Below are 22,254 nucleotides of genomic sequence, written 5' to 3' on the forward strand. Positions count from 1 at the left end.
CCCCCCACCCCCCTGCTGTGACCTTAATTCTATCCGATTATGACGATAAGGTCAAACGTGCTTATTAAATGACCTATATGCCATAACATTAAGCGCAGGTTAATAGATGAATTGTAAGACTTCCTTGAATGGGCTTGACTCTGCTAATGTTTGCTAAAACGCACCTTTGTCTGAATAGTATTACTGGAGCTGTCCGCACCGTAAACAATATTAGTTGCAAAACGCTCAATATTAGTTTATTACATTCTATTAAAATTCTATGCACGTGAATGTTTAAGCGTCGTTTACGCTTGCAATTAAGAATTTAATAAAATACCCGATCATAACTTGTTTGCATTCAAAATAAAATATTGTAATCAACACCTATAATAATAGAAGCCCTGCTTAGTAAATTATAATTCCACCCCCCACCCTACCCCATACTTATCCACAGATGTCCCTCTGTTAATTATCTATCAGAGCTCGGTCCAAAAAAGGCTCTCGTTGTTTACAGCTGCACCTGTTCCCTAATTAAGTGGGGCTCCGGCGTGGCCCATTGGTGTTGAAGGCCGGCAGCGCCGCCGCATCTTCCAGCACTCTAACGGGGCCTCTGCCCACCGTGGCCTGGGCGGTGTTTGGGGGGCCCGTGTGCGTGATGTGCCACTGGATGAGCGTGCGGCAACACGCGCGTTATAAATTTGTGGTTCCATTGTCGTCGTCGAACTCTACGGCAGCGAGGGGGTGGTGGGGGGGGAGGCTGAGGTGACCGGGGCAACCCCACCAAAAACTGTGCCCCATTGCCACCTCAACACTCGGCAAAAAATCCACAAAGGGCCTTGCTGGTGTTTGCGTGCCGCCATTCATATCGACACACAGAGCCCCCCGCTTATCCTGTCCCACACGTCGCGATGCGCGATGCAAAATCCGGTATCGCGCCTCGCATTGGTGAAGCCAGAGGTCGCGCGGGTCTATAAATAGAATGTAAAATTTCTCTTTTTGCTAAAAATACGATTTAACCTGTCGATGGACAGTATTTCATCCGTCAATCGATGTGATGACTATATCAGCATAATGAAGTGCATTTTTTTTGTCTGGGCTCTGCCTTTATTTACACAGCCACGGCTCCGACAACAAAGGGAGCCACCGGGCCGGGTTCTGTAGCCTCAGCTGCGGGCAGGCCTCGTCCCGCACCGCAGATGGGCAAGGTCAGGGCAGAGTGGCCCGCACGTGGCCTGAGAGAGCGAGCGAGCACGAGCGGAGCTCACTTTGAAGCAAAGCAGAGAGCGCCTGCTGCCAGTGAAGAGCGCGCCACTACAGCCCAAGCTGCATAATTTGCCTCCGGCTGTTTTTCATATTTGATGGGATATCTAATTTTTTTTTTATATTTACAGATAAAACCACATATTCTCAAGTGCCCTCAGTCATTGCCGAATGGCAAACACATGTGAAGGGGTTTTGTCCTATCTTCCACCCCCCACCCCCTTACCCTCTGTTTAGTAACAAAGCCAACGAAGTGAATTTGGCACGTAGACTAAATCCGCCTTTAACAAAACCAATCTTCGCTAGTTAATAAAATACATGTTATACCGATTGCCTTTCGTTGCATAATTCTATTGAATTTAATCACGTTAATATATGTTCGGTCACACTGGAAAAACTACAATTATGCAGCATCGAGTTCCGTGTAAAATGCCGTCTGCCGTTTATTAAAGTATTCCCAAAAAATGCTAATCCGTGCCGAGTGATATTCATTCTATAAGAGCCATTGAAATATTGACGTTCCCGACAGATACAAATGATTACCTTTCGCTCCATGCATCATCTGGAGATTAAAATCGATGGCTCCCACAATGCCCTGCAGCAACCTCAGACACTTATCTGCTGCAGTCTCTAACCCTTCCCACTCGAAGAGCCTGTGCTCAGCTGAACTTAGCCGAGTCGTATACACATACATAATTGATCTCTCAGATGCGTTTTATGGTTGTACCGTGCGTAGTTTCGCACGACGTCCGACGTCTCGCTGCACGTGATGGGGAGCTTCTTCGGGAACAGCATCACTTCAGGAAGCGAATATCCAATTAGAAGCTACCATTACGTAGAGCGAAACGTCAGACGTCGTGACAAACGACACACGGTTTGAACAGAAAAAGACACAGGAGAGCTGTAACGCACAACCACTAAAACCTACGGTCATATTGCTGCTACCTCGTGATTACAGTACCCCAGAGTTATTTTTAAACTGCCACAACCTCTGAACTTGAGAAAAAGTGACCGGATTTTTTTTTCATTTTTATGAGCTTTCAACTCGGGGGCGGTGGGGTCTTGACGCAGGCTTGGTAACATTTCGTCGCACACTTGGATATCAAAAAAGGTCACTTTTGTTTCTGCTAGTGTATTTGAGCAGGAATTACTTCTTTGCGGACGGCAGTAACGTGCACACAAACACGCCTGCCCTTGCGAGGCTCTTGTTGAGTCCAAGCAAGCGGATGTGTGTGTATGTTGAGACACGTTATGGTATCCGGCTTCTAACCAGGACCTTGGACTTCAAAGAAGGTACATAGCTTTCTGGTGATGCAACAATCCACGGAACTCACGTTAGCGACGCTAAAGACCCAATCAGCTGGCTCGATAGAGGTTTCGTTTGTTTTCCCCTTGACAACAAATTGTCCATTGTCGATTAAATCAGTGAATTAACTAGTTGGCCATTTCATAGATAATCTCCCAACTTCATTTACATATTGCGTATTTGTGTCTACCATCATCAGCTGGCAACACTTGCTAAGCAAATATGAAGTTAAACACATTCAGGTTAGATCCCACGACGTGGACGCATGTCTTTAAAAATGCGGATCCCATGTGCGCCGGCGTGATGCTTTACTCACCATTGAGGGAGAGCAGATTGTCCATTCCTGGGTGTGGGTAACCAATGCCCAAGCGACCTGCAAACACAACCCACACACGTCCCTTGAGCCACGCAGACAATCAGCCTCAGCCGCAGGGCCATATGTTCATGCGCGAGGCACGGAGTTAAACATCAACTCAATCTAGGACATAGGTAAATCATTTAAAAAGAATCGATTTTTCACTTTTGCTTAAATAAAAAAAATCTGCCGATGCCTCCGAGCCACAGCTTCAACGGGGATGTGCGAGAAAGAAAACCCAGAGATTAAGAACGCGCGCGTTGGGCGTCCGAGCGTAAACGCGTGCACTTTAAGCGATACATCCGATAACGGCACAAAAATACATTTTGCTCTTAATGTACAGTATTTATGATTTCACCAATTAATAAAAAAAAAATTATGCTTGGAGGGAGAGGTTGGAAAAAACCAAATCAAGATTTCGTTTTTCCCCACAAACAAGGCAGTGTGCATTTGCATACTCTGTGGAATATTTTTTGTTTTCGAGACATAAATAATTAACATTTGACAATAAAGGTCAACGAGATCCCTATTGCGAGTGGGGAGCTCTTGGAGCCGAAATCATTAAGATTCTGCCCGGACGACCAACACCCTCGCAGTCTGGCTGTGAGCGCCTGCAATCAAGTCTGCAGCATGCGTGCGTACGTGCTTGTGTACGTGCGCGCGCGTGCGTAGCAGCAGATAAAGGTGCACTCAAAACAAACACACGGCCCTGGCACACTCCTGGTGATTTATTTATTCGATGCATGGTGCCGTGCTATAGAAATCCTGCTCGATTTCAGCTCAATGGAAACCCCCCCCCCCTTGCTTTCTAGTCCTTCCAATAGAAAAATACAAGGGCAGAGGATACAAACAAAAACCGTGACCATTAAACAACACAAACAATGCAATGGGCGATATCGGAGCAGAACAGAGTTGTTAATAAAACATCACAGTTCGTTCCTGCTTTGTGAACGGTTTGCCATTGTGCCCCCCCCCCTGGCAATTTATAACTCGCGGTTAATCGACATATAAATGCATCTGTCCGGAAGTAAGCACCACCGGTGGTAAAGTGAATAGATGGAAGAGGAGGGTGGGGGGGGGAGATAATGCTGAAGCTGATCATCCTGTTCATTGGGATTGACAGAGGGGGGGGGGGCGAGGGAGGGGGGCATAAACACACCGTACATAGTCAAAACTATGAAGCTGTGGAGCAAGTATACAACAGTGGAACAGTTTGGTTTTTATGTGACCAAGGTAAAAATAAACAGGAATTCGACTTAAATGTAGGCCCGTGGTAAATATTTTCAAAGCACTTTCAATTTGTTTTGCCATTAAAACTTGAAATTATTCAGCGGGTAGCAAAACGATTGCTGTACACAATATAAAACGCACATTAATATTTCGGCTGTTATTATCTCAATACTAATTTAACAAAAAATATGCATTCGTCGTAGAGATGACGTGGGAGGGGGGGTAATATAACTTTTCAAGGACGTAACCAACATGTGTTTGCAACAAAAGGCAGGGCCGAACGCAAATGAAGCTCGCGCAGCACACCTACTGTGGAAATGTCAATTGTTCTGATGGAGACGGACACAAAGGGGAGACAGCGGGGAGAGAAGAGACAGGGATTAAGCAATGTGGACATTGAGGGCACGCGATGAGTCAGCGCCTCTGCCAGCAGCCATTGCAGATAACGCTTAGTAAACAGGCCGAGCGTAGTATTGGGACAGAGCGGCAGGGAGAAAAATAGCAAAGTGACCTTCAAAGTCTGCTGGCAAAATATGGGGCCCAGGCACTCGCATGGCTCCTCATTGCCGAGCGAGTGAGTTGGCTGGCTGGCTGGGAGGAGAGAATAAAACTGGCATGGATGTTGCCGGCCCATCTGGGCCCTGTACGACTCCAGGATGGAAACAGTGCGACGGCGCCCTCGCATTTCTCGTACAGTTACATCTGCTGGGATTAAATGTTCTCCATTCTGAAATCCCACAGCCTTTACCCTTCACGCCCCCACTGCCACCACAACGGCTTCCCGCCCACCGACGATGGATTTAAATAGACTGTGAGGAGAGGCACCCGATGGCAAACAGACAGCTTTTTTTTAGTGCAGGGGGGATATTTATACGATTTGTCATGCCAGTTGAGTCAAGAAAATCTTGTAAATATAAAAGCAGCAATAGGCTAATATTACAAACTATCACAATTTATTCCATCAGCATAGGTACTGTATATCTGCCATCGAAAAGTGTGAGAACACCAAATTTCAAAGACTCGGTCACCGTGCAGAACGGCATGGTAAATGGGCCATTCGAGGTTTTAAAGAAATATGCAAATTCTCTACATAACCATGCAGCACTGCAAAGCACAAGCTCAACCAAGCAATACATGGTTTTGCATTTTCCTGCCCCAGTTATATTCTAATTGTACGATCAGTGTCAAATCGTGAGATGAAAAAGTTCCCATTCGTAACCCGCAATTAGCGGTGCACCACCCGAAATCAGAAAACGATGACTGGAAGATAAGGCAAGCAAATTGTTGTCGGTCATTTCAATCAGGACTCGTTTTCCCACACCAAGCTACAGGCACTTTACACTTCTGGCAGTGAGTGATTGTATCATTGCAATCGGAAAGGGAATAAAAAATCTGGGATAAGACGAATTAAGTGAAAAACATCTCGTTATTACGGCTTTATTGTTAAACCAAATGGCAACTGAGCAGAGACCATCAACTCACGACACTCGAGGGCACAGTTTAATCCAGGGACTGAATTTGAACCCAGGAAATTAGTGGAGGCAGCCCAGTGTGAGGACCCCTCAAGTACCTGGCTACCTTCAACAACCGTACAACCGACAAATGATTGACAACACTTTTTCCAGTGCTTTGTCTATTGCGATACAGAACAATGTTAGGGTGAAAAATATAACTATACTAGCAACTAGGATCAGATCACATTTAATTATTTTTAGCAAATATTTGTGTATTTCATTGTGTATCTTAGACACGAATAAATTGTTACAAAAAAGCATTTCACAGTCTTCTCATGTACACTGTCAATGAATGTGGTAGACATGACATGTTTATATATATACACTTTCACCAGTACACATTCACATTTTTGGCAAATATTGAAAATATTTCAAATATGCACAAAAGGGCCATTCAACAGTATTTGATATTTTAACAATTCCAGCACATATTTTCCACTGCCTTTTTTTTCATACACGTAGATTAAACAAAAAATGAAAAGTGCGCGGGGCACAATTTCCAGTGCCCATGTCGCCCTGCGGCACAGTGGGGCTGCTGTTGAAAGAAAACGATGTGCCAGACCGGTTACACTTTTATTGGCAGCCGCTGCAGAGCCGCGAGCATCGTTTGGCAGGGCCCTGCCGGTCCGTGTGGATCGTAATGTTCTTGGCTGGCCGTCTTTGCGCACAAACGCTGGGACGGGGAGGGATGTCTAAATCGGGATGCGGGGAGATCAGGTGGAATTCACGTGCCCGTGCTCTTTTGCACACGAGCCTCAAACGCAGCTGGGGACGAAGGGCCGATGGCTGCAGCGCATTTGACGAACCCACCCCGACCCAGAATGCACTCGGCCCTCCCCAAATTGGTGTGGATCGAAATCGAGGGTTGCTGATACAACGCGTGCGTTGCGCGCACGCGTCGTATCACGCGACCGAGCGTGTTGGAGCGGCGGTGCGTTGAATCACGCGCTGTGCTATCGACTCTGCGCCCCTCCCCACCCCCGAGTTTGAGGCCAGTGCTGATACCAGTGGGGAGTGATACTTGAACCGGTCCTGGGCAACTCCCCGGCAACTACCAGGTTCACCAGCCTGCACTGACCATGTGCTATGAGAAAGGGCCATTGCCTGAAACGTCACCGATTTTGTATTGTTTTCATTTAAATCAGCGTTGTTGATGGGTGGCTTTTTGTAGCAGTGAAGGACAAAAACCACCATGAGCAATCCAGCATGGGGAGGCCTTTATCAAGCAGCAGATTAACAATTATTGGTTACTGTACTGTGAATTCTCCATTTCGTTTTTTGTCTGTTCCACGATGCCATTTCAATTATTGGATCAGTGTAAAGGATAATGGGTCAAAGGATCCTTTAATTGATGAACTGATCATGAGGACCTTCACAGAGTAATGCATCCCCTTCTGTTAGACAACAGCTCATGGAAGGTAACATTACCATGGTACTGCCGAGAACCCTTCAATAACCCCCTTTATCCACACTTTGTCACACGCCCTTGCTACAAAGACACGTTTGTTTGCGTGGCAATCAAACAAATACGTTTAATTCTTAGAGCTGGAAAATACTGAAAAAAACAAGTTGTGCAAGTTTTGGTGACTGGGCTTACACCATCAAATCCCTAAACTAGAAAAACCACTTTAATCATGGCCGTCTCTGCTCTATTCAAACCAAAGATCTCACCAGTGCCGAGCCCTGCGTTATTCGGCTAACAACTTAGATTTTCTCAGGAAGATCGGGAGTTGTTAAAGTGTCTTCATGCTCAAACGAGCATTGGGGCTGCACTTCACATGACGACGCTGGGTACTTGTTTTATTGGCCCTGAATGAATGATGGGCTAGGTCAATGCCAACTAGGATTTTTTTCAAAGGAGCAGCCTTCTAATTTGTAAGTTCATTATTAGGTATCTCATGACCAGTGGTTTGAATATCCCAATGGCAAGATTTAAAAACAAATGTGACAGGATGATATTTGGCTGCAGGTCACATACACATGCAAATTTAAAAAAAAGTGAAACACAGTACAAGCCAAACATCAAAGTGAAAGAAAATATATCAAGGTCAATAAACATCTCACTGTATACTGCAAATATAGGACATAGGTTGTATAGAACATACATGAAATGCGGAGTCCCACAGCTTGACAACTTACGTGTCCATTGCTTAATGTTAACGGGGCTCAATTGACCTCTGGGCAGTTCTGCGATTTTGAAGTACATTGCGTAAATTCATAATGCATAGTTAATCATTCAGATAATCATGGGCAAGGTATGTCAACCAATTAGGACTACAATTCAGAGGAATGATGTGTGCACCTTCCTTAGAGAAATGCTCAGAATATACCATGGTGTCACTTACTCGGACAAAGACTTTCATCCATGGCTTTGGATGCGTATGGTGCATTGAGGTTAGCGAATGTGTCAAATCATTGACCAACTCCATATAAAAAAAGTAATATTTGCTATGGAAATGTCGATAATAGCCCTCAAAATTACACCCCATATGTATTAAGATTACTAAGAAATTTGGTCCATCAGGCTGCTCAATTTGTGTAACTCATTTGCTTATTTTTCCACACAAAATATGCCTGCCTTGATTGAATCGTATAATTACCACACTTGTTAAACATATGAGAATAGGTCAAAACGGTGTTAGACCAGAGGACGCCAAAAGAAAGCTGTCTCTGGTGTGGACCAATCAGTTTCAAAGACAATGCAGAATTTATCATAGTACGTTTTTTGTTTGCATTCTGACCACAAGTTACGTGGTTAATGCAGACATGATTCCTTGTAAAAGGTTTCAGTTTGGTGTTTTAACATCTCAACACCTATACATCTCAACACCTGTTTTGTTGCCAAAAAAAAGGGGAAAACCTATTCTCATATTTTGGTACTGGCAAGGGAGGTCCCATGATGGAGCTTCTTAAACACATTTCAAGGTGTACGAGGGATGTGTTACAGCGTACAATTAATGTACGATTCAACATTTTATTTTTGGCCCGTTTGCCCGTATATATAATTTGCATAACCACCAAATACTAGATTTTTCCACAAACAATAATTAAATTAACCATTAAAAAACATTAAATGTAAGTGGATGAAAAGAAATAACGATGATCAGCCATTGTCTTTCCACTGCTGGATGAAGGCCCGCCACACACGACTGCCATCCCTCACCATAATGATAATACTTTAATTTTATGTAGCATAATTCATATAAATAGCATTCCATGTCGCTGTAGATAAATTATATATAAGGACCAATTCTCATATACAGCCACCTGCAATCAAATAAAAACCTTACTACTACCACCAAGCAAATAAAACAATCAATAAACAATAAAACGGCACCAAAACAAAGCCTCTCGTTGCTGAGCATAAGCTGATCTCACCCCTCCATCTCGATGGTGGTAGTTCTCTTGGGCATGTTATCGCCTTTCGCTGCCATTCCATAACCAGTCTTGAACATCGGCCATCACCTTTCTAGCAGTGCCTTGCTCAAGCGCACTCCCTTTGCTGCATTTTAACTAAACCTAAAAAATAACCGATATCTGTATACACTTTGTTCAAGTATTGGGATCAGATTCTTGGTTAAACTCCCAAGGTTATGCAAGACATTTCCTGCATGTGGCAATTTCATATTAAGGTGATTTTATTAAAAGTCAGCTTCCTTTCGTTTCAAAGGCAGGTGTTGAAAGTACCCACTGAATATTGTTCAAGATCAATGTCCAAATTGCCTAACATACGGGACTTAATTGCTATTTTAAGATACACCACAAACACGCCACTATCGGTCCCATCATCCCATGCTCAGTGTTCACATGATGATCACATGCACCAGCATGCCATGCAGTCATCCATACTGGGGCTATTTTATAACACCACATGCCTTACCAGCACACTGCTAAGTCCTACAATAATAACAGTAACGATTGACAGCCCATTGTAAATCAACTGATGGATGACACCCTCCCTATGCCTTGGCGGTCATGTGGGCTTTTGACCATACTTCACCATGCGGGTTGGTGTATTGGTTAAAAGGGAGGGGGGGCCCACAAAATTACCCACCATCCAAGGCTCTTTCTTACTTCACCTCAAAGTCTGATACATTAATATCATGCACCTACGGTACATGCTGGCTTGCATCGAATCTGGGAACTCTGCTCTCCACCCTTAACCCAACATTGACCAAACATCCCGAGCAGGCCCTTCATCGCAAAGCCTTGAGGCTCGGTGAGGCCTGTCTGGACAATGTGAAATTACCATCTAGTACAGTGTGTGCTCGTGTGCGCATGCGCTCTTGACCATTTACACTATCTATTGTACAAACATTAAACACGTTCATCAATAACATTGCCATTAAAGGAAAAGTATATGTAGGTGATGTGTTGGTCAATGGTCCTTCTTTATAGCATACTGCGACGCCAGAGAGGAGAGTTGGAGACTGTATTTTACAACATTGAGCCTAATGAGAATAACATTTTAGGTTTCCTGATTATATTTTATGAATATGAAAATAGTTACATATTAGTAGCTATTGAATAACAGACAAATATTTCAGTAATCCAACATGTATTACTCAAACTCACTTGTAGTAAAAGCTAAATTATACAGTGTTGGTGGTACATTAAATGATATATACGCTTCCTTTTAAGGCAGTGTCATTAATGAACGCGTTGAGTTTCATATTATTTGTGCTTGTGCACCACTGCCTATGCATATGATAATATATAGAGTCAAACTACTCTTATTAAAATGTGATGCAAGAGGTGACAGGGACATATCCACTTATCAGGGTTTATCTACACAAATTGTTCCTTTTATCCGTGCAGCAAGGTGCGGATAAATACGGATGATCGGATCAATGTATCATCACCTCTGGATCATTCCTCTCATCTGCACAAAGGCACGGGGAACAAGAGGAAGAATCGGCACACGGAAAATTACGGCTCGTGCGAATAAAGACGACGAACACCGAGAAGCTGGATACAAGCATGCCCAATATAAATAAGCAACATGCTCACATTGTGCCCATGAGGGTAAGGCAAAGGGAAACGGCTTCTACAGTGATTGGAAACGAAGGTTTCTTTCACTTCCATTGTGTACGTCGACAAATACTGTAACAACAAGTGAGAGGGAAGTCGGCGTTGCAATGTAACAACAACAAAAACCCCAACAAATATTGAAACTAAATCCATAAACGCTTTCCAAACCTCTGTCCACAGAGGCATCTGTAAGAGGGGGTAAAAACATGTGCTGGCAATTGACAGTGGAGCAAACCACCGTTGGATGGAGCGAGGTGGGGGGGGGTGTTCTGAGTTGAGGCAACGCCTCTTGATCTACATGTGTTTGAACTCGCAAAGCCAAGCACGTGTTCTAGCCTGCCTCTGCCATGAGACACTCTTTGGAGGGTTTTTTTTGTAAATTAAAAAAAATAAGTACACCAGCAGCCGGGGCACAGACTTTAGAAGTTGGGGGTGTCCAACTAGCAAATGGTTCCTGGGTGGATTTCAGATGGGAATCCGTGAAGTTCACTTCCCTCTCCCCACCCCCGCCTTGTCATAGGTAAAATGAGTTTTGCCCAACTATTACTAAACTACACATCTACTAAACTACTGGCTACTGCCCGACTACCGAGCCAACTATTTGTGCGATACTGGCGTAAACGTTCCGTCATCGACAAAATCCGAATTTTACATCATCTTGTTGAAGAGAGAAAAACGCAGACTCAAAAACGCCGTGTCCCAAATGTGGAGTGGGTGTCCTATTAGCGATATCAAAAACATTGAGCGTGTCTGGCCATTCGGCAACAACCGCAGTGGCTTTACCCATTCCCCCAGCAGCACTGAACGAGTCTCCATGGCAAACACAAAGTCTTCACTCGCAGGCACATGCCAGGTGCTCTCAATACACCTCATCTCCACCCCCCTCTCAGCAGGCACCGTGTGCCACGTTATTTCGGCACATGGTTTGGAATTGAACCCAGGTCCTTAGAATTGTCGTACATTATGGTAATCTTCACAGCGGGACTCCATCGACACAAAGACGCATTTCACAAGAGCCCTTATCAATCTAGCCATGCTGTTGGCAAAAGTGCCGTCAGTGAGTGCCTATTATAGCTGGAGCAGCTCACCACGGGGTGCAGCCCGCATCACACCAGGCAGCGCCTTTCTCTCCAGCCCTGCTGTTGACGCAAGGCACAAGGTTGTCATTTACAGGCGAAGTTGACCGATGGTTAGGCCCACGCCAATAGCGGACGCCAATTATCACCGATGTTCGCCGTCAGGAACCAAACCGGTCATTGCGATAACGATAAAGACAATGCTCCCACAACCCAAGAACACATACCCACACATACACAAACCCATTGTGTAATATTTGACAGTGCTGCAAGATCATTATAATTAAGATTAATGTCCTTTATTTACCCAGAAAGCCCCTCGTCTGGAAGGAGAGATTTTTTTTTCCAGGAGGATCATGCATTCGGAGATTTGGCCAATTACATTAACGAGTAATTTGGCACGTGTAAATATGTCAATACAAACGTTCTCGAAAATATTTGACTAAATAATACAATTCCAAAGCAGGACTCTTGAAACTCAATAATGCTTAACTTTGTTCACGCAAAAAATAACTGCCATGTCAGCATACTTGCCTACAACTTCAAAGCAAATGCAATTCATAAGCACAGAATAAAACGAATCTGGCCTTGCGCATAGCTTTAAAAATTTCTCCAAGGTTAACCTATTGGAGGGATTTCTTGCACAGTGTTGGCATACCTGTCAACCCCTTATCAGTGCCCTACCTTATTACAGACCAATTCAGACCTGATTGGTCACCCCGTGGCCTTATAAATCTCATTTTCATCCTACAAAGTCCCATCACAAGGGAGAAACACAAACAAAAACTAAATTTTTTTTTGCCCGTATTGAAGCGTCTGTACGCCGTATGGACCTAAAAACCCAATTTCCCTATACAAGAATACGAGTAAACTGTATAGGTTGGCAAGTATGTTTTGGTAATGGGGCTGTTTTCTGACCATACTTCACACTTCTCAGTACTCGTTGGTGAACCGGGGGGCATGCCCAAGATTGGTTCTATAATAAAAAATCCCCACCAAGGTTAGCCGTGGCCACGAATGAACCTCAGGTCACCGGGTTTAAAGCCCAGTGTGCCAACCGCTAATGCTAACGCTCCACCAAGCTCGACACATGTACAGGTTTGTGTTAATACATGGCAAATACTGCGTCGCATAAAGACATTGTAGGAACAAAGTTGGCGCTTCTATTTGTTGTCAGCAAGATTGAGCCCTTTAGTTCCACTGACCCAGACATAAAGTGTGTGTGTGTTTGTACAAGTGGCAAGGGAAATAAAAGGGGAATTGGTTTTAGTAAAAAAACTTTCCTCAAATCACTTTGTTAATTTTCTTACATGTACAGTAGTATGAAATCGCGTGTATTCAATTCACTGTTATTGACCTATGCAGATTTTATTTAAGTCTCATATACAATCCAATGGATAGACTAGGTCCTGTCATCGGATTGTGGAATTTACATCGCTGGCTCAGGCCACCGACAGTGACAAGCACCACGAGACGCTCATTTATATTCAGCCAAGCCCTTGGTGACTTTAATAACGTCATACGGTACATATATACATTGGATGACACCGCGTCCTTTTACGCCAATTTTAAACGTACGTACCGTACAGCGACGCTTTATTGATGCTCATCCAACACCGACACCGATACATTTCTTGGAGATGCACACATCGCATCTATCGGGCTCGGCTTGCCAGCAGAGTTGCATTCGCAACCATTTGACTGAGGTCAGTGCTTTTGGGGATGGTTGGCAGCCAATATCAATAATTATTAAAACAGAGCAACTTTGAGCGAACGTTAAACTTGGCAACACCATCGTCCATACTTGCGTTACCAACGAGCTCCAGATGAGACGAACAAAAAAAATGGGTGGCGTATTTGTGAGGGGGGGGGGGAAGCATTCTCCGGATCTCTCTGCTTGGAGAGCAAAAGCATGCAGGCAACAAAGGCAGTCACTTTCCGCTCGGGTGATTAAATGAAGCCAAGACCTTGGGCATACCAAGCCGTGCCACCCAGAGGGTGAATTAATAAAGCGCTTGGTTGGCGAGTCACACGACCATCACAAGGTAGTGATGGCACAGCTCATGGGTCTTCAAAACACAACTTGTTTTTGGTCTCATTTGGACAATGCATAACTGATAATTATTATTGGCGAGACAGGGGCACCAGGCATAGGCTGATCAAGTCACGAGGCCACAGAGAATGCAACAATGTTTCGCTTTCTCGGCTGTTGGAAGTTGTACTTTGCCACAAGCGTTCGAGTTAAAGCCCTTTACAAAAATGCCAGTGGCTTGCACATTGCACACATACCAAACGGCAGCTCCTGCTTGGTGAAATATTTGTACAGCTAATATAAATGTATCAGATGTTTTTTTCTTTTCTAAGACAAAGGCTTGGGTTGAAGGCAAATAGGCAAACAAGTTGCTGGAGATACGATTCTTACAAGTACTGAGGGACAAGCATTCAAAAACAAGTGGGGTTGTTGTTGTAACAGAGGGCATCAAAGCCTTTTAATTAAGGTATTGACAAACAAAGTGACAGATAAATAAAAGTACATTATTTTTAACTACGTTGACTTATTTGACATTGGGAGGTTGTATGTTTTATGAAGCCTTGTTTTGTAACACGGTGGAATACTGATGCCAAAACAGAACAACATTCCAACAATTCTTCTGTTGATTTTAAATAAAGATCAGCTTTTGCAACCAACATCATATTACATCGGGGCTTACACTGGCCACCCTCTGTGTGCATCATAAATCCCCTAAATGTTTACTTCATCTTTGAGGGGTTTTTTTTGCTTTTATTTACTTTTATTAAAAACAAGCCGGTTTGTGGAAAGGGCATCTGAAGGGGTCTGTTTACTCTGTTTTCACAAATCTCAGCATATCCAGCGTGAGCAGGCATCTGGCAGAACTAGAAGGTTTAAAAAAAGGACCCAAGTCACCGGCAACTGAGCCACACCCGAGCAGAGTAGAGCGACATTTAATTATTAGGTTACTGCTACTGGATCTGTGTCTAAATTTACTAAGTATGCCACATTTGCCATACATTCTGTAGCTGGATGTTGGGCTCTTTTGCGTTCTTAATAGCAGTGGAATGACATTTTTTTCACAAGCCAAGCTGGCCTCAATTTTCACACTATTAAATGAAATGGACATTTGAAAAAACAACAACCCCCATTTAATTCTGGAAAGTTCTCAACTGGGAGAACGCGGGATTTGTATTTAGTTTTGGGAATTTATTTATACCCACGACTTAAGTTCTTTCAAATATCACAGGAACCTTCGTTTCTTGGAAAAATACACTTCCCGATTGACTCTATAAATATAGAGTGACATACGACACCTCCATGGCTTCACAGACATCCCGAGCTGTCTCTTAAGCACCCACATCACCGACCACTGCGGCAGGCAAGTCCACACACCCTGTAGTCTTTCCCATAGCTCGGCCTCTGACCAAATTACTGGAAAGCCCCCCCCCCTTCGTCCCCACCAGCCCCGATCCTCAGTATAATTTGTGTATAATTTGCGGTAAAGGCTGGCACTACAGCACTCGTGTTCAAAAAATTCCCCTTTCTGACAATAACATAGCACAGTGGGCCGATTATACTTTCTCACAATTTGCACAGCTAAGATGGGGGGCCCTTTTAAAATGCACTAAGCATTGCCATGGCCGTGTTTTTCATCTGCTCTGTCCTGCCTGAGGTCAGGAACAACTTAAGAGATCACAACGATGTGCTTTATTAAGAGCAAGACGTCTGCCGTTTTCCATCTACCCCATGGGGATCTGTGGGCTGGAGGGGGGACAAGAAAACTTTTAGGTTTGTCTGCAAAAAATGTCAATCAAGATTTTTTTTCAGCCAACTATTTTCACAAGAGCACATATATAGCCCCCCTGCAAAAGCGTATGTGTTGCGTACTTTGGTATTTGATACTTATTAAACATTAAAGCTGCCATACACCGAATGTCATTAGCAAGGAATTATAAACATATCCAAATTGAAATGTTTGTCCTCCGTGTTTACATTTTAAGTATAAAAGTTTTAAATCTGGAAATCAATGTGCCAAATGTACTGGACATATCAAGCATCACCGATGTAATTCCGTACATAATTAAAAACATAAGTGGCAAATATTCCCTGTTTAACCTTATAGACTGCAACTACTACTAGCAAGAGCAGTTATAGTTTGTACCTATACAAGCTGGCACAATACTTGGAGGAACGGTATAGCCTGCACCACGCATAGCCACCTTTGTAACTCCATTGTTGATTTTGAACACGTACAGGACAATGTTCTCATTTCAGAGGAGACACAGGTCAGGTAAAGATATCAATTGCCACTGGGGTTGCACGTGGCAAGGAATCGAACCCTGGACCCAGAGAACAGTGCAGTGGACAAAATACCACGCCACTGCTAGGCAGAGAATTTTCATAAAGGTTTTTTGTGTTAGATCATGTAAATATAAATGTGTTGTTAAACCCATCACCACTCGACACAGCCAATTAGTAAAATTTGTTAAGTAAAGAAAAAAAGTGCCAATTAGTTATTACTTCAGCACACTGGTGTGTTGAGAGATAGACAGAGATCCCTGTTTAACATTACAGAACATAAGAGGAAAGTGATGTTGGCAACCACCTACTAGGCTCGCACAGGAGGGCATGTTTCCCCAGCATCAAGTAATGCAGGCTACTGGCATGAATGCTGGTCGCGAGCACCTACTACAACCGATAGGTTAAACCAGGGGAATTGTAGCCAGAACCACTCCTGACCACTTTTGTCTCATCAGTGCTGATGTTTACGGGAATCGAACTCGGGTTGTCGGGTTTGTAGCAAAGTGCGATACCACTGTGCCACCACTCTCCACATAAAGGGATTTAAAAAAAAGATGATTTCCTGTGTAGCCTACAGAGGTTGTTGCGGAAAGTGCTGTTGACGAGCAATAAGGCTAGCACGTCGCACGACGATGTTGGCGGTGGCCAGGAATTGGACTCGGGTGGCGGGGGTCCATCATGCAGCGCGATAACTTCTACACTTACCGGCTCCCCAAAGACAAAGGACACACACACACACAGACATGTGCGTGGGACAGAGGGGCTGAAGCTGCGTGTAATAATCATTCGCCGTGACCTCACCGGCAAACTGGCTCCTCCAGACCATATCAGCAGCGGCGGCAGCGGTGAGCGCGGCGCCATTGGCTGGCGGCGGCGTCCCCTTGAGGGGGTCGTGCTCGCTGCGCATGATGTCCAGCAGCGAGGTCTCCAAGGCCTGCATGCTCAGCGGGTCGAAGGGACGGCCACGGTCCTGCACACGGCACGGCAGGAAAAAACCACGCCAGTTTAAAAACGTACGCTCTGGTGTCGCGTTGGTCGGCACGAGGGCCCTGGTGCACCAAATGAAATGGACCGTCCCCTCTGTTCAATTTCCCCTTCTCCTCGTAGCACGACGGCTGGGTCACTGGCCAGTGGGGTCTAGCGCAGCAGTTACACCGCCTGAACACTTGCCAGCTATGTCACGGAGCACATGCCCAAGGCAGGAAGGAGGTGACCAGGTGGCTCTGAGCTCAGTGTCGAGCGGGCACTGCTACGATTGTGGGTTTGAATAATGGCTTTGAGCTGTCCATTATTAAAACTGGTTTTCTCAAGTGTAGTGAGTTGATGTTATCATTCAGATACTAGATAGCAAGTGTTATACATATATTGTAACAGCCAAGTTACAGCAGATGTGTCTCAGTGGAGAGAATCCTCATTAGCATTAGCAATCCATTCTCATGGCAAGAGCCAGTCTCACCATCGGATTACCACAGACGTACACACACATTGTGTATACGCCCAACACTTGGGGTGTATACACATTATGTACTGCTCCATGCCATAATCATTGAAGGTAAATGAGCTATTTGAGCATAACACCAACTATTATAGACAATGATTTCCGGACTAATAGAAAAGGCGTATTTTACAGCATTAAACACGGGTTTGCTAGGAGTATTTTAATGCAATAAGATGGCTATTGTACTAAAGGTGAAACAATTAATCCCGCTACACCCCAGCTCCATGAGGATTTGATTAACTAATAAATATTGTAGTCAACTGTAGCACCTCTAGCGGCTGCAGGGGTGCCACACACCCACTCCATCCAAAGAAGATGAATCGGGGAAAAAAGCGACTCTTACACGCATGCATAAGTTAGCTTAAGAATTTGTATTCATTGATTAATCCTCGCATCGTCGCATTGTTCTGCCCCGAAGCAACACGCATCAGACATTGTATGAACTGATTGTACGAACACTCTTGAAAGCGAGCACAGACTCTAGGGCATCACGCCATACAATTAGCAACCACACCGATTTGAAAACCAGACTTTCAACAACAGCAGCGTTAAATGGCGTCATGCGATTGCTGCTATTATGTCCTGACTTGTTCAGATGTAATATAAAGTTGCTGTAATGGGGCTAATTATTTTATTATTTTAAAAAAAAATCTCCATTCCGCTAATTATCAGTCAACATGGCACACACTAAGCAAACATCTGGGATATTATCAGAACGAAAACAAAAGCAGAACGGCTGATGTCTGTTAACTCTGCCAACTGTAAATAAAGCCGAGCCAGACATTACTCAGAGAACCATAACGAATAACACACCGGCACTAATGATCTGCTCACTTTATATTGGGATTGGGCAAGCGAATAAGATGTGCGGCCAAAACAGCCTGAAGCGAGCATTGACGGTGGCCGAAATAAATTGCAACCCCATCACCAAGAGTAAAAAAAAACACTACATTACAACAAAATAGTCAGTGATTGCACCCAACCAATTGTGAGCTAGGAATATAAGAAATCCTTTAGCTATCTGCTGCAAATAGCCGGAGTCTCATTGTGTCCTTCACGGTCCATATACAGATATACAGACTCGCAAACGCTGCTCAACGGTGGCCTTTTGTCAAATCTCGGGTGCTGCTGGGTAAATTTAGAATGCAAGTTTGTCTCCTCCAATCGGCAACCAAAGTATAAAATTAAACTTTGGCTGTAAGTGACATCTTTGTTTTGTTTTTTACACTTGGCAGCTAAGATGAAACATTATTCAGAAAGCGAGGCAAGGTCAAACATAAAGGGCAGTGAATGGGAGAAATACTGTTAGTGCTTGCGTCTGGAAAACTATAAAAACATAGATTGTGTTTCACAAACAAATTTGACTATTGTGTAAACAGAAATTGGCGAGTTAAGGTGGTTTATGAGCCTTAATTTAGCATTGGTCCCGACAGACAATAGGAAATGGGACAGGCAACAATAACAATAGCCATTACATCACCCGAAAATGTCATGCTCATCAACTCGAGTCAATCGAGCGCTTTTATGTTCGTACATGTTAGACAGCAATTTTTTGTCTTTTCGAAGCTGCAATAATTGTACAAATCACACACCAAACACTCCACACAAACCCAAATCACGCAACCAAATGCTCTCGGTTTTCACCGTCCTCCAATTTAATTTGCAGCGTCCAAGGTGATTACATGACGACAGCATTAAAATGCAGGTGTCCTAATTTTGCCAAAGCTGACTTGCTCATCCCCTGCCTAACATCACGGCGAATTGTGGCCTCGTTTTAGCTTCTGCAGTCGAGGCGCAACCCAGATTTCAGCCAATTGAGACCCCTATCCCTTTCCAAACTCCCATGTCTCCACCCCTCCCAAAACTAATAAACAGTGGTCCCTTCCGTAACTGGGTTGCCATCTGCTCAAAACTCATGTTCAATCCATTCCTGAAAAAAGCCAGCATCTCGATGGCAAATCTGCTGAAATAACCATTTCATTTTCTACGCGGCTAACATGTTTAATTCCACTAAGCATTTGATGTATACTTAAGTTGTGTGAATGTATACAATGTAAGTATTTTAATCGTTACTAAAACTACCTGTGCAAATAACAATGTGTATTTAGTAATTTTGCATACACAATTTATTTTTAAATTACTGCACTGACTACATTACTGTATTTACACTCGTTTGATTATATCATTCAAAAACCTGCAGCAGATTTCAACAATGTCTGGAGCGACAGATAAACCACACGCAGCACCCTTCTTTGTAGCCATAGAACTTACAGAATTGGATGGGCTGATTTAAACTAATTGGGTTGTGGCCCTAACAGCAACTCATTATCAGAGTACAAAACCCTACGGATAATGCATGCACAATTTTGGTATTCGCATCGCCACTCCCTTGAGGCGCCATCCCCGACACAACTGTTCGCCTAATTAGTGGCTTGGTTTCACTTAAAATGTTCTGCTTATTTGCAATAGTACACAATCCAGTGTTTACACTTGACCATTCGAGCACCAGTATAGAAAAAGGGCCATTCAAATACGTTGCATTTACCGCAAATGTCTGTACAATTCATAAGTTGTTTGAAACGAAATTCCTAAAGACAAAATTTAAAAGGACCATTGCCAATCAGGCTCTCTAAATGGTACCTTAATTGTGCCGGTGTGACTGCATTTCGAGTTAGAGACTACCGTAACACTTAATGTATTAATTTATACAAACAACTCTCCAGTATGAAAGACATGTTCTCACAGCAGTGCCGATGTTATTCAACAGCCCAGAACTGGAGAGTAACGCTGGCATACAATTAGGATGTTCAGAGGCATGGGATCAGCAATTGCATGCAGATGAGCTCACTGGAACTGTACCGATAACCCAAAACGCCTCTGGGTCAATGACCACCGGTCCAGGGACTCTGAATGCATTTAAATGGCCTGGGCGTGTGGGTGGGTGCAGGTTCATGTCTCATTCAAGACTGTGAAACCCAATTCCCGAGCCATATGGGGAGGAGCGGTTGTGCAGTGGGAGACACATTGCACGACACAGCGATTAGTTCGATTCTCAGCAACAGCCAGTTATGTCAGCTGCGAGTGATATCCGAACCAGTTCTGGACCCCCCCCCCCTCCAAACCCATCGCCAACCCCCACTTCCCTGCGTGGTTAAATATGCTCAAATTATTTCCAACACATGGAGGCCTTCATACAACCGTGCGTTGCCAAGGCATGTAAATGATATTTAATATATAGTACAAAATGCTGCAATAATGGAAAGATACTAATAATAACTATGTGTCACTTAATGATGGTTGAACACCTCCCTGCGCCATGCATGTCATAGGGGTTGCTTTTACCATACTCGCACATGCTGGAGAGTGCGGGTTGGTGAAGGGGGGGACGGCAAGGCCGGTTCAGATATTACTGATGTTAGTCGTTGCTGGCAATCGAACTCGCTGGGTCCATAGTCCACCATGCTAACCACTGTACCATCGCTTCACCCCCCCGCCCACCCCCAAATGTATTTTCGTAACAATAATAATACGGACAGCTAACGCATTATTAGTTTCCATCCATCGTATATGCTGACTGTCACAAGCCAGGGCTGTGTCACCATCCTTAAACAAGTCCTGGAGTGGTGCGCTCATGTCGGTTTGGTGACTTCGAGGCTATGGTGGAAATTCCACATTATCATGCCGAGGATCAGTCAGTCTATCAATAGGACCTGGGAGTGGTTAATGATGGGTTATAGCGCACGCAATGTTTTTGAAGTAATAGAAAGAAAACGGTTGACCAGAAGTCGTCAACGTGTTCGTTCTAAGTCGGCAGCTGTTTATCTTTGGTAAATAGTGGTGGTTAAGTTGAATTTGAATACTGTTTCCATAAACTACACGAACACCTTCCTCACTTGTATTTCTCTAAACAGGAAATACATTCATAATACAAAAGGAAGTCGGGTTAATTGTGATTCAATGCTTTAAGTGGGGTATAAGTTATTTACAGGATATAAAAATTTAGACTGAAAACTTTCGTGACTGCAGTAATTCATATTCTTGCTTCTTTCGGTAAAGTCATTTGAATTTATTTGGAATTTTAATTTTTTTATTTTCTATCTACGTGACTTTACCGAAAGAACCAAGATTATTATGCCAGCATGTGCACGGGGATCGGTGACAGTTCATTTACAGCCACTTCCTAGAGGCAAAACGAAACACCAAGACGCGGCTTACTTGTCATTGAGTGCAATAGCACTCAATGACAAGTAAAGGGCACACCTGCGTCGCTGCATTGTAGTGCATTGCAAACGCTATGAATTATGAATTTAATCGGCATGCATTATTCCATCTTAACTTTCTGGGGAAGCATCTGTCAGCTCATTCTCTCGCCCTTCGTTTTTGCCCGCTCCATTAACTTCTTTCCATTTTTGGGTTTGAAGTGTTACCGGCTCTTGTTTTAACCGATCCAATACCACCACCAATTGGGACTTTCTACTTCAGGACTATTTCCTGCTCGACGATTATATACACACATAGAGCACACGTGACACATTACGTACTTGCGTGTACACATGTGTAGATGTCGTATTTAACTGGGGGTGTTTACCCATCACCTATTTTATTCGGCACAAGATGGCAGAAAACGCATCTGCGCTGCCCTTTAAACCATCACGCGCCGCGCATGGAGCGGGGATTTGATGGGGCGCCG

At 43.9% G+C, this 22,254-nt stretch overlaps 1 protein-coding gene across 2 annotated transcripts in view; it reads right to left on the reverse strand.

Moving 5' to 3' along the window:
- LOC144931550 (cytoplasmic polyadenylation element-binding protein 2-like) overlaps window positions 1–22,254 on the reverse strand; it is a 95,584-nt gene that overhangs the window by 69,827 nt on the left and 3,503 nt on the right. For both annotated transcript variants that reach the window (XM_078855517.1, XM_078855516.1), the window contains exons 2-3: window positions 16,868–17,036; window positions 2,862–2,918 (exon numbers count right to left, since the gene is read on the reverse strand). In XM_078855517.1, the coding sequence (XP_078711643.1) occupies window positions 2,862–2,918; window positions 16,868–17,036 (226 nt within the window). The remainder of the gene's footprint in view (window positions 1–2,861; window positions 2,919–16,867; window positions 17,037–22,254) is intronic.

This window comes from Lampetra fluviatilis, chromosome 4, assembly GCF_964198595.1.
Source record: "Lampetra fluviatilis chromosome 4, kcLamFluv1.1, whole genome shotgun sequence".
Lineage (NCBI taxonomy): Eukaryota > Metazoa > Chordata > Hyperoartia > Petromyzontiformes > Petromyzontidae > Lampetra > Lampetra fluviatilis.